Genomic DNA, 12,936 nt, shown 5'->3' with positions numbered 1-12,936 from the left:
TGCACATGGCTGCAGAATCCCTTGGCATATGTGTGGGGTGAGTCTGGGATGTGCCGGACTCCAGCACCCAGTGGTGTGTGAGAACCAGGATAGGTGTAGGATAGGCTAGCCTAGGTTTCTGCCCCTGTTGAGCTATGTGTGAGCTGTGTCTGAGTGTGGACCAGGCTTGGCTGGACTGTAGCGCCCAACAACAAGAACCAGGATGGGTGAGCGCCGGTCAGTAAAGGCCACTGTTCCTGCTAGGATAGGAGGTGGACTAAGTAGGGTTGGCCCATGGACCCATTGGTGTGCGTGAGATCTGGCATTGGGAGGAGTTTGGAGACACACTCCCTGCAGGTGAGTACAAGAACCAAGACAGGGAGCAGCTCAAATCTGGCCAGGTAATCGTACCCAATAGCATACATTTGGCGCAGGTTGGTGGCAGGCCAGGCTGGGTCAGTCCATATCACCCGCTGGTGAATCCACGTGCCAGAAGGGAGTATGGGTAGGACTGGGTCAGGGAGCAATACCTGCCAGCCCACATGAGGCCTGGGACTAGGGGAAGGTAGGGCTGGGCTAGGCTATAGCCACCTCCAGAGAGAGTTGGAATTGGGGGTGGGCCTGGCTTGGCCAGGCTATTGCACCCACGGGCACATGCTGTGGTGAGGCGGGCTGCAGCACCCAATCAGCACATGTGAATCTGGAGTGGGGGTTGGGGACAGACTCAGTGGTGGGGTAGTATTTATAGGGAAGCATCCCCATACTGGGCCACTACTCCCACTACTCCCACTGGTGAGCATGAGAGCTGGGATGGGGGCAGACCAGGCTGTGCAGGGCCACAACATCTGATGGCCTACATGTGAACTGGATCAGGGAAAAGCCAAGCTGGGCTAGCTGTACCTCCTGGTACAAGCATAAGCCAGTGTGGGTGTGGGTTGGTTGGTCTTTGCCAAAGCATCAGCTGGCAGATGCTGGCACAGGGGCTAAATTCTATCAGACACAAGCACAGCTTAGGCACACAGTGGCACCTGCTGGCACAAGTGTGGCCTGGATAGTGGGGCTGGTTGGGATGAACTGAGCTTCAATGCCCACTGACATGCACGAGAGCTGAATGGGATGTAGGACAGACAGGACTAGTCTACCATACATACTAGCAAGCACAGGCACCAAGACAAGGGTCGGGTCTGGTGGGGTTTTTTTGGGTTTCTCTGACTAGGCTGAGCTCCCACTGATGTACATGAAGGCCAAGTGTGTGGTGGGCAGGATTGGGCTCCAACACAGAATGGTTTGAGTAAAACATGGGGCTGGAGACAGAACTGACCCAGCAATTGCTGCTACCAGTGTATGCATAGGCTGATTTGGGGACAGTCTGTGCGGGACCCGGTACTGGCAAACACACAAGTATCAGGTCTGGGATGGCCTCAAATGAAGATTCTTTGGCAATACTCTACCAATTGAACCGCTGGACTCAGAATCCCAATCATGGAGAGAATTGCAGGTTCCATGGTCTGACCATGGAGCGCATGTGTCAGAGCTGAGCCTCCAAAGTGGCTTAGACAGAGCAGTGAACAGCATATCCAAATGTACATGGAGGATATGGCAGTACACTGGAGCCTCCAGCGGACACCTGGTGCCGTGGCAGAGGACAGAAGACAGAACAAAGTTATCAACTATCCCAACCAAGCATAGGCAGTGAATATCTGGGCAGGCGGAAACTCTAATGTAGACTGGTAGCCATTGGATTCTGGAGAGATTTAATTGCTATTGGAGTGGCAGGATCGCCAGCAATTCAGGACTGCTGAACTATCAAAACCTCTTGAGAAATTATTGATGTTGTAAATTTCTGTATTTCTTCCTATTGTTGATTTTGTATTGTGGCTTTTCATTTAAGGGGATGTGTGGTGACTGTGTAATGGAGACTATCCTGTCCAGACGTGAGGATGCAATGCTGTGTGTATCTCTACTTCCAGATCAAAGATGGACCACTAATGAAACTATTAGCTGTATCTTGACAATTCCTGGACTCTTTGCCACTGTTCATACCTGCAACGATGAACATGTGACTGCTTATCAAGAACTATGCTATAGTAAAAACATAGGGTAATTTGGTGAGGGGGACAGGGCAGGGGAAATCTCATGACCTATGGAACTGTAACATAGAATGATGATAATAAAAAATTACAATAGACAGACAGAGATCAACAAGGAAAGCTTAGAACTAGACAGGAAACGGTCAGTGCAGAAACACATATACCTTACTAGGTAGGACACAACGATTAGTTATTCCTCACTAGGGTATTGAAGATTTCTCTGCACACCCCTCCTAAAACTGTTTGTACCTCAACTGTTGACAAAAGCCTTGTCAGAGTTATAAGCCAGTTTAGACTATCCTAAAGTCTGCCAAGTTCAACAAAATTATGCTTCAACACTACAAACTGCTAAATACTAAAATGAAAATAGATACGAGACAGCTGAATAGTACCCTATAGCCATTGTAAGGTGGATAGCAGCCGGTTCTGTGTATAAACTAAAATTGAAACGTCAATGAAGCAGTCACAGGATGTGGTTAAGAACTTGCATTTTTTTTAACGTGTTGATTACTTAATACCATATCAATGGATTCCATGGTGTTATAAATTGTTGCTGATGTTGTGTTGGGGCTTTCGATTGTTCGGGATGATGTTCTGCCAGCTATACCTTCAGACCAGAGATGGTCTCCCCAAGAAACCGTTGAATTTATCTAGACAATAAGATGCTGGACTCAATGCTTGGTATATGTATGCAAAGAAAGAATCTTGACTTAAGTTGAACTGTGATACGGCAACATGGTGGAGGAATCCACCATGGGGGAGGGCATGAGGAGGGGTTGGGGGAAATCCCAGAGCCTATGAAACTGTGTCACATAATGCAATGTAATTAATTTAAAAAAAAAGTCAGAAGAAAAAAAAAACACTTTCAAATAATATAACATCTGCACGCCCTAGGAAATGCTGCAGTGTACTATTCCATTTGCTAAATCAGAAAGATCAGAACACTTTTGGGACATAAGTGAACAGATGACAAGGACAGGAGAGGGAAGCTCATGATGAGCCTCACACATCATCTTTTGTAAATGACAAAGAGCTAAACTAATTTTTATCAGGAGAGCTTTCTAATTTGATCTGCAGAGACCTTACAACATGGGATTAGAAATAAAACACTCACTTTAGTGATTGCAGTTCTGAATTTAAATAGACTTGTAAATTTTCAAAGTTAAATCTGGGCTTCCCTGAGCTGGCTAATGAAGGCAAGAACCACGTTTGACCTTCTCACCCCAGGACCTAACACCATCCTTGGGATATAACAGCCATGCAGTTAAGCATTTTCTGGATGAACAAGTAGCATACATGTTTGTTACATCAGCTATGGCTGGTACATTTACACATAGTAATTACATTTAGACATACTAGTCTAAAATATCTTCCACTTTTTTGTTGCCCTTCTTTTTTTAAAGCCAAGAGTGCTATGGTTTGAAGTAGGCAGTTAAGAACCAAAAAAAGCTTGATAACAAGATTTATTTGCATCATCTTAGAGAAGAGAGATTATATTTGATCTATAGGAACTCGAAGAGTTCATCCTGGCCCAGGGTAACAACTAACTGCTCCAATCAGGAGGGCTGTATCTTCCTCCACACCAGCAGAACAGGATATGCTGAAATGAAGCTTAGAATGCTTACTGTCACCAGATATGACAAAGTATAGTTAGAAAAGGGCAAAGAAAACACCAAACAAAAACAATCTGGTGACATGGACTTACTCATCCCCTCCCACCCTATTTCATTCCACAAACACTATATTCAGAATCTTTGAAAAGCTCATGGAAAATGCGTATTATTAGAAAACTATGCATGAACTTAAAATTTTTAATAAATTCATTTTTAAATAATGTACATTTTATTTGGAAGTGAAAGCCAGAGCCAGAGAGTCAGACAGATGTACAAGAATGAAATGTTCCATTTGCTGGTTCACACCTAAAATGTCTATAGGGGAATTCAATGTTAGTCTCCCACACGGGTGACAGGGACCCAATTATTTGAATCCTTACCTGCTACCTCATAGGGTGTGCATTAGTAGGAAGCTGGAATGGGCAGTACAGACAGAATGCAAACCCAGAACTAAGGTATGGGACACAGACATCCATAGCAGTGTATTAACTGCCACATAAGACACGTGCCCCCAAGATAAAACTTGGATTTTAATCCCACTTTCCCATGAACTTCTTGAAGTACCTTAACATCAATATCTTACATGTAAAACAGATAACAAAAAGCAAAATATAAACTGGAAACAAAAGTTTAGAATATCAAAGAAAAGTGAAAGAAGAAAGTTTTTTGTATTTAAATTATAATCACTGTTGCTTTATTTAAACTTAAATTTCTTGGAAAGTTAAGTGAAACCACAGACAATGTCAGTTATATAGATCTCACTGATAGAAAACACCGATATAAAAAAGCAAGGAATTCCCAGCTATTTTTCCCCAAAACAACAAGAACAAATGCTGTGTTCCAATGAATTACTATAAAGGCAAAGCCCTCAAGAAGGCATAGTGTCATCACTTCCATTGTCACGAAATTAAACAAAATGTTTTATATGTGTATAATGAACACACACTCAGAATAAATAGCATTTTATATAATACCCTCTTTAAAACTGGAGGTAAAATATGAATATCCTTCCTTATTTTGAGACCTACCAATTTTAAATCTGAAACATTCCACTGAGAAATGAATTCAAAGCATCAACACTGCAGACCAAATGAAGAGAAACACGCCTTACCTCTGCAGCCTGGCTCAGAGGATTCTTGAGGCAGCATCTGGTCCTGAGCACTTCCTAAGGGGTCAGAACATGGGCTAGATGAAGCATGTTCAACTCCTGATAGGACAGAAAAATAAATGACAAGTAAAAATTAAAAAGGGAAGAAAATGAAGTAAAACTCAACTTTAAAAATTCTATGTGGTTTCTGAACTGGAATTTATTTCAACTGAGTAGATTTATGACTTGCTCATCAGTTTTTCCCACACTTAAATCAGGATACAAACTCATGCTGTGTACTTACCTCCACATTTTAGATCCCCCTGTTCTTCCTTGGCATTTTTCCACTGAACCCAATTCTTCCAGGCATTTACCCCATACATGTATTTCAGTGTCATCCCAGACACCGAACACCCTTGAAAGGCTCCATGAATGAGACTCCTGGGCTCCACAGCCACCATAGACTTCTTCCGCCCCTGAAAGAATTCCAAAAATTTACAAAATATAAAATTTAGCTTTGGGACTTTAAGAATCAGGATGCACAAAGCTGAAAAGGCATTAATCAACAGAATATAGAATCTATTTGTATTTCTTAAATATAGTTATTAGAGGAAAAGCTTTAGAGACTCCAATCTATACGAGGAAGAGAAATATGTTAAATGCTACTACCACTCAAAACTATTTCATGTACCACAGGGAAAGATTATATTCTGAGCCATAACAAGTCTGGATAAAATTTTCAGCTACAATGGAGCTAAACATGCCAAGAAAATTCTCTGAAACTTGCAAATTAAACAACACAAATAAATATTTCATGTGTCCAAAAAAACAGGACAAGGGAACTTAGAAACCCCCTGAAGGAATGAAGACTTCCATGATGAGGTTGTATCGGCACTCAGAGGAAATTTCTATTAAAATGCTTATATTATTTTCACTTTACATAGAACATCTCAGGTTTCATCAGTCTTCACATTTCAGAGGTAATGCAAATGCCAGGGAATCCAAGTTGGGGTGGGGATGGAGGAAAGCAAAGATTCTATGAAAAATGGGAGGAAAAAGTCTAAAACCTATAACCCGAATTTCCATCTCATGAAACCAGAAAAAGACCAGTTTAAAGCCCAAACTAAACAAGTAAATGTTTAAAACAGATGAAAAGTCGGGCCCGGTGCAATGGTTAAGGTCCTCGCCTTGCACGCCCGGGATCCCATATGGGCACCCGTTCTAATCCCGGCAGCCCCTCTTCCCTTCCAGCTCCCCGCTTGTGGCCCAGGAAAGCAGGCTCCTGGCCCAGGAAAGAGGCTCCTGGCTTCAGATCGGCATAGTATCGGCCCGTTGCGCTCACTTGGGGAGTGAATCATCGGACGGAAGATCTTCCTCTCTGTCTCTCCTCTCTGTATATCTGCCTTTCCAATGAAAAAATAATAAAAATAAATCTTTAAAAAAAAATCTTTAAAAAAAAAAAAAGGAATAACAGAAGACTAAATCAATGAACAACCTATTGCTAAAATGACAGGACCAAATTACCACCTATTCATATTAAGCCTGAATGTAAATGGATTAAATTTATTAAGCATAGTAGATAGGTAGACTAGTAGATAAGTAGATTTATTCGTTTGCCTATAGAAGACACATTTCACCAACAACGATCAGTGGAAACTATATCTCATGAATTCTGATTTTTTGTTGTTAGTTTCATCTCTTCAAAACACTTTCTTCTCATTAAATCCTTCAATGACTCATAGAGCATACAGCAGCATCATTTTCTTCAAGAAACTTCATGGCATTTTTAATTTCTTCTTTTCTTCCTGTTGTTGATTCTGTTTTGTTGTTTTTCATTTAAGGGGATGTGTAGTAACTGTGTAATGGAGACTATCAAATCCAGACAATGGATACAATGCAGTATGCATCTCTACTTCCACACAAAGATGGACTCCCAATGAAACTGTTAACCATATCTTGACAATAGGATGCTGGACTCTGCCATTATCATGCCTGCAATAATTGATAATGTGAATGTATATTCAGAATTATACTACAGTAATGGTATAGGGGAATTCAGTGATGGGGGAAGCTATTGGTGAGGTGTTAAGGGAAATCCCAGGGCCTATGGAACTGTACCATAAAATTATAATAATAAAAAGAAGTAAAATTTTTTAAAATTATGCTTTCCATACAAAGAAATGCTATTTAAAATTTTTAAAAATGAGTTACTGACACATGAAACAATATGGGTTGGGCGCAGTGGCATGGCCTAGCGGCTAAAGTCCTCACCTTGAACACACCCATGTGGCGCCGGTTCTAATCCCGACAGCCCTGCTTCCCATCTAGCTCCCTGCTTGTGGCCTGGGAAAACAGTCAAGAATGGTCCAAGGCTTTGGGACCCTGCACCCGTGTGGGAGACCTGGAAGAAGTTCCTGGATCCTGGCTTCGGATTGGCATAGCGTCGGCAGTTGTGGTCACTTGGGGAGTGAATCATTGGACGGGAAGATCTTTCTCTCTGTCTCTCCTCCTCTCTGTATATCTGACTTTCCAATATATAAATAAATCTTAAAAAAGAAAAAAAAGAAACAATATGGGTTAATCGCAAAAACACAATGGTAGGTGAAAGAATCTGGACCCAGTGCCTACTGCTGCATGACTTTGTTCACCTGCAACTTGAGCAAAGGCAAGCACTGCATGAGGGAGTCAGGACTAGAAGCAGGCCACACTGCTGCTGTCCTGCTGCTCCATGTCAGCACACACAGGGGCTGGAAGACCTGGCAAACAGACTTGTCACTGATGATAAAATTAGGTTTCCACCAAAAAAATGAGTTCTGATAAAAACAGGTAAGTGCTCCATGGACTGCATCATCTATTGTTTTCCTCCACTTGCTATTTTTGAAATTGTCACCCAACAGAGTGTTACACCTGTGACTACAAAGTAAAATCAAAGTATGCCGTTGCAAAAATTTAAAACAAAACAAACAAAAGGAAGGAAGGTGTGTAGGCAGCGGTGGGAAGTATCACTATTCTTCTCAATCTGTATTGTGAAATGCATGAAATTGCTTACTTTACATAAGTTTTTTTTTTAAGATTTTATTTATTTATTGGAAAATCAGATATAAAGACAGGAGGAGAGACAGAAGATCTTCTGTCCGAAGATTCACTCCCCAAGTGACTGAAATGGTTGATGCTATGCCGATCCGAAGCCAGGATCCAGGAACATCTTTCCGGGTCTCCCACACGGAGACCCGGAGCTTTGGGCCATCCTCGACTGCTTTCCCAGGCCACAAGCAGGGAGCTGGATGAGAAATGGAGCTGCCGGGATTAGAACCGGTGCCCATATGGCATCCCAGTGTGTTCAAGGCAAGGACTTTAGCTGCTAGGCCACGCCGCCGGGCCCTACATAAGTTTTCTTTAAAGGCTGCCTTTAGCCTTCAGAGTTACTAACATCTAACTATTACTTTTCTTCTTTGAAGACAACATATTAAACACATACAGATACCTCAGCAGCTTGGTTTCTCTATTGTTTTTATCAGCCACTCTGTTAATATTGTTCAGAGCATTTCTTGGTCTTACTTATTATTGACTTCACTTCTACCACTCTCACCATTGTGCCCCAGCACTGCGACACCACCTGGTGTCACTGACAGCAGGACACGCACCTGGACGTAGTAGCTCTCCAGTAACATGTCTGCACTGACCTACGCTGTGGACTGATGAATGTCAGCAACCAGAGGCTCGCTGCACAAGGCCACGAGGGCACTTCATGCTCTAAGAAAATTGTTCACGATCCACCAATCCGTCAGGGCAGTAGTTACATGCTATATACATTTATCAAAGCTCATCACATTGTACACCTAGAGTTTACAAATTTTTTTATGTCACTGTCACTCAATAGAACTAATTAAAATATCCTGCTATCATTAATGCTGGGATAACTAAAGTCTTTCCAATGTTAAAAACATTACTACTTTGTTAGTGAAGCTCATGTGAACCTCACAATTATTATAGAAAAATGTCAACTTCAGTATCATGTCACGTAAAAACAGCTAAACTTAGAAATTATAAAAAGACATTTAGGGTAAACAACACTTGATGCACAAAATCATGTGAATAATAATATCTGTGCCTCAGAAAAGAGTCAATTTCTTTCCCTTTGCTTGTTTGAAACTCAGGCCTGAAAATGGAGGTGAGGTATAAAACTAAAGGTTTTCCCGGGTATCTATCTCCCCAACTCTCCTACTCTGCGATAAAGGAAGGGAAGTGAAACAATGAGGGAAGGTGATCAGAAAGGAGTTGCTGAGAAGAAAAAAGAAACAACAAAAGAAGCGAGCGTTGGCACGTCACAATCTGCAGTCTGAAGGCCCCTGCGGGTCTCTAGGTTTAGTCTAAGCAACTTTCCAAAGATAAGATCTTATCAGCCACAAGAAAACCCATGAACTGCGTTATTGAACAGAACTGCCACACAGCCCGTGAACACAACTGCTGAACAGAACCTTTACAATTCTGCTTCTGCTTGCTTATTCCTGTGACCCCGCCCTCCCGCCTGAAGAAAAGTACCCAAATATCCTTAGTCCAAATAAACACCATTTCCTTCAAGTAGAGATCTCTGGATCACCCCTAAAAAAAGACAACCAACATATTCAAGCAACTACTATTATTTCATATCACAATGGACTGTAATGTTAGCTAATTTATAAATAATCTTAAAACCACATGAGTGAAATGCAGCAAACTACACTGGTGTAAAAGCAATCATGTTTTAATTATGAGCTAAACATGACTAATACATTGAACCTGAACTAGAAAAACGAATTCTGAATAAATTCTAGGAATTCGCAGAATGGAAACCAATGGCAAGGATTCTCTACATACAGTATGATCATTAACAGACTAGCAATTCTTACTTGGAATAAGGCAAAAATGGTAAAACCAAACTTCTATAAAAAGTTACACATTCTCTTCTGAAGGGGCAGCTACTACACAGAAAACGAGGAAAGAGGAGATCACTCCATTGCACACCAGGAACAGCAGGGCCTCTGGTCTCTGAATAATCTAGTCATGTTCCTCGCCTTCATCTTCAGCATCTCGTTTCCTCTTCCCCCCTTGAAGACTTTCTTCTTCCTCATCTTCTCCTTCTTCAACATCGTCATCATCATCTTCTTCATCCTGAATCTCTGCTTTCATTAAGTAGGAGAGGCCCACTTCTTCTCCTTTCTCCTACTTCTGAGCCTGCTTCATCTTCATCTCCTCCTCCTCTTCCTCAAATCCCTCAGGGGGACCAGCTTCATCTTCTTCCTCATCATCAACTTTATCACCATCCTTGTCACTGTCCTCTTCAGAGTCCAGGGCTTCATCATCCTCCTGATCAAATCCATCCAATTATGTGATTTGCTGCAGCAGTTCAAAAATACTTTCTCTGTAATCTTTCAGATTTGTTATCTTACAGTTAAACAAGTCCAGACTTTTCAAATTTTTAAGATTTTGCAGAGTTTCAACTGTACTGAGATCTTTGATTTTATTTCCACTCAAATTGAGGTAGGTCAGATTTGGGCATTTCTCCACCAGCACCTCCAAGGCCTCCAGAAATTATACTGTTGCTGAGTTCCAACTTCCGAAGTTTATTTAAGCTGAGCAGCTGAGCCAAGGAACTGAGTTTCACATTAGCCATACTCAGAAACTCCAGTTCTTTAAAAGTGTCATTCAGGTCTTCAATTTCCCTACTGACACGCAGGCACTTATCAAGGACCAGCTCCATCACCTCTTCCGGGACTGTTCACCCCCAGCCTTTCTCAGTTGACACCAGAAGGGACTGTGTTTCTTGGCAGAGACCACGTGAGAATCGTGCTAGAAGCTGAAGGAAGAAAAACCACAGAGGAGGCCTTTGGAAGCAGCGTGTGTGTTCTTTACAGTCAGCAAATTACCTGTTTAACAATTCTGAGATATTCAAGTCAAATTTTTCATTTGACTTTTCAAATATTTTGTACTCTGCAAAGTACTGATAGCTTTTTCTGAGTCTAACTATTTTTCCTATGTAGTTTTAAAGCATTATGGATATTTCCTTTAATTGAAATATACTAGGTGTCTGGAAAACTATTTGAAACTAAATTGATACTAAAATTACGACTTGCTTTCAAGTGGATGTCCATTAAAAATAAAAACGATTTGGGATACGATTGGGATTTGTGTGTGTGTGTGTGTTTCCTTATGGCTACTAAATAAAACTTAATGAGTACCCAAGTACATTTCCCTCTTTGTCATGAAGCTCCATGTTCAAACCAATTGCTTTAGTTTCAGCTCTCTAAAACTTTGAGTATTTTGTAAGTTTTTTAAAAGTATCAGCATATTAATTGAAATGATGCTTTCACAGTGGTACATGTTAATTAAGTGTAGTATTTCTGCTGCTTTACTAGTTTCTAAAATGTATGCATTGTATTTTAAAGTAATTTGTGGAGAAATAAAGAAGTTGCACAAATGACTGAAATGAGACCCTTAAGTTTAGTGGGGGGATTGGAATCTTCCAAAAGATGAACATTTTCCTCCTATTTTTAAGAGTGGAAATGCCCTGTTTTAGTCCCTAAGAATTCTCATTGCATACTATGCCAGATGAAAAAATATTTATTTTGAAAATGAAATCTACATATTGAATTTCTTAAAAGTCACCATGTTGTGCAATCAAAATGAAGAGTTCCTTGGTTTGAAAACCACACTTCAAGTCTCCAGATGACTTTTAAGACTTCCTTTTTTTTTTAAATAAAGATTTATTTATTTTTATTGGAAAGGTGGATATACATAGAGGAGGAGAAACAGAGAGCAAGATCTACCATCTGGTGGTTTACTCCCCAACTGAGCGCAACAGCTGGAGCTGAGCCAATCTGAAGCCAGAAGCCAGGAGCTCTCCCGGGTCTCCTACACAGGTGCAGGGTCCCAAGGCTGTGGGCCATCCTCAACTGCTGTCCCAGGCCACAAGCAGGTAGCTGGTTGGGAAACAGGGCCGTCGGGTTTAGAACCGGCGCCCATATGGGATCCAGGCATGTGCAAGGTGAGGACTTTAACCACTGGGCTATCGTGCTGGGCCCAGACTTGGTTTTGTGGGTGGTATTTCATTGTAGTAGTTTTGAATCCTACTTGAATGCTCTTTGTATGGCAGTCTGTAGATAGTGTGTTAATTTCCTCAAGATTCTCTCCTCTAAAACTTCAATACTTTTGTGCAACTGTTTTGAATAAACCCGTGACAGTGTTAAAAACAGATAAAACACAATATCTTGGTAACTCTCTTAAAAAAAAAAAAAAAGACATTTAGGCAAAAAGGGAAAAATCCCTTAATTGTAGAAACAAAAGAAAATGTCTCTGTTGAAAGAAATATTTAAAAATGAGATAAATATGACTGAATAGAGAGGACCCGCACTCCATAGGGGGTGCCATCTAAGATCCCCCCATTGCTGCAGAACTGCAGTTCTAAATATGGTAGACCTGAACAGTCCTCACCTACTTAACATTCAGTTTAGAAGGCTGACTGGGGTCCAAGTGACTACAAAACATGAACCCACACTGACTCCCCTTGTCCCTACATCCCCAGACCTGAGTTGCTACCACTCAGCTGCTAAATTCCACCTGCCTCAGGGTGCAGCAAAGAACCCCATAGTCACCTGTCAGTCCCAGAGCAAAGACAATTTCCAGAGCAGAGAGCAGGTGGCCCGGAATTCTTCAGCTGCAGGTGTTCTTTTTTTTTTTTTTTTTCATTCTTTTTTTTTAAAATTGATTACATTACATTTATGTGACAGTTTTATAGGCACTGGGATTCCCCTCTCCCCTCCCCCTCCATTGTGGATTCTTCCATCTTGTTGCATTACCACAGATCAAATTCAGTTGAGATTCTTTCCTTGCAAGCATCTACAAAGCATAGAGTCCAGCATCTTATTGTCCAGATAAGTTCAACAGTTTCATGGAGAGACCATCTCTGGTCTGAAGGTAGAGCCGACAGAGTATCATCCCAATCAATTAAAAGGCCCGAAATTACATCAGTAACAATTTATAACGTAATGGAATTAGTTGACATGGTATTGTGTAACCAGCACGTTCATAGAGAGAGAGAAAAAAAAAAAAGAGTGCAAGTTCTGAACCACATCCTATGACTTCTACATTGACATTACAATTATTAGTTTATATACAGCTGGGTTCTATA

The 12,936-nt window shown here is 41.2% G+C and overlaps 1 protein-coding gene and 1 pseudogene across 2 annotated transcripts in view; both read right to left on the bottom strand.

Annotated features, from left to right (window-relative positions):
• ZMYM4 (zinc finger MYM-type containing 4) overlaps window positions 1-12,936 on the bottom strand; it is a 132,418-nt gene that overhangs the window by 20,772 nt on the left and 98,710 nt on the right. For both annotated transcript variants that reach the window (XM_040974189.1, XM_040974190.1), the window contains exons 24-25: window positions 5,074-5,245; window positions 4,794-4,889 (exon numbers count right to left, since the gene is read on the bottom strand). In XM_040974189.1, coding sequence (XP_040830123.1) covers window positions 4,794-4,889; window positions 5,074-5,245 — 268 coding nt within the window. The remainder of the gene's footprint in view (window positions 1-4,793; window positions 4,890-5,073; window positions 5,246-12,936) is intronic.
• On the bottom strand, window positions 8,872-11,090 carry LOC121152231 (annotated as a pseudogene).

Source organism: Ochotona curzoniae, unplaced genomic scaffold, assembly GCF_017591425.1.
Source record: "Ochotona curzoniae isolate NIBS_2020 unplaced genomic scaffold, NIBS_Ocur_1.0 contig_2404, whole genome shotgun sequence".
NCBI classification, from domain to species: domain Eukaryota; kingdom Metazoa; phylum Chordata; class Mammalia; order Lagomorpha; family Ochotonidae; genus Ochotona; species Ochotona curzoniae.
This window is presented reverse-complemented; position numbering and strand designations above follow the sequence as displayed.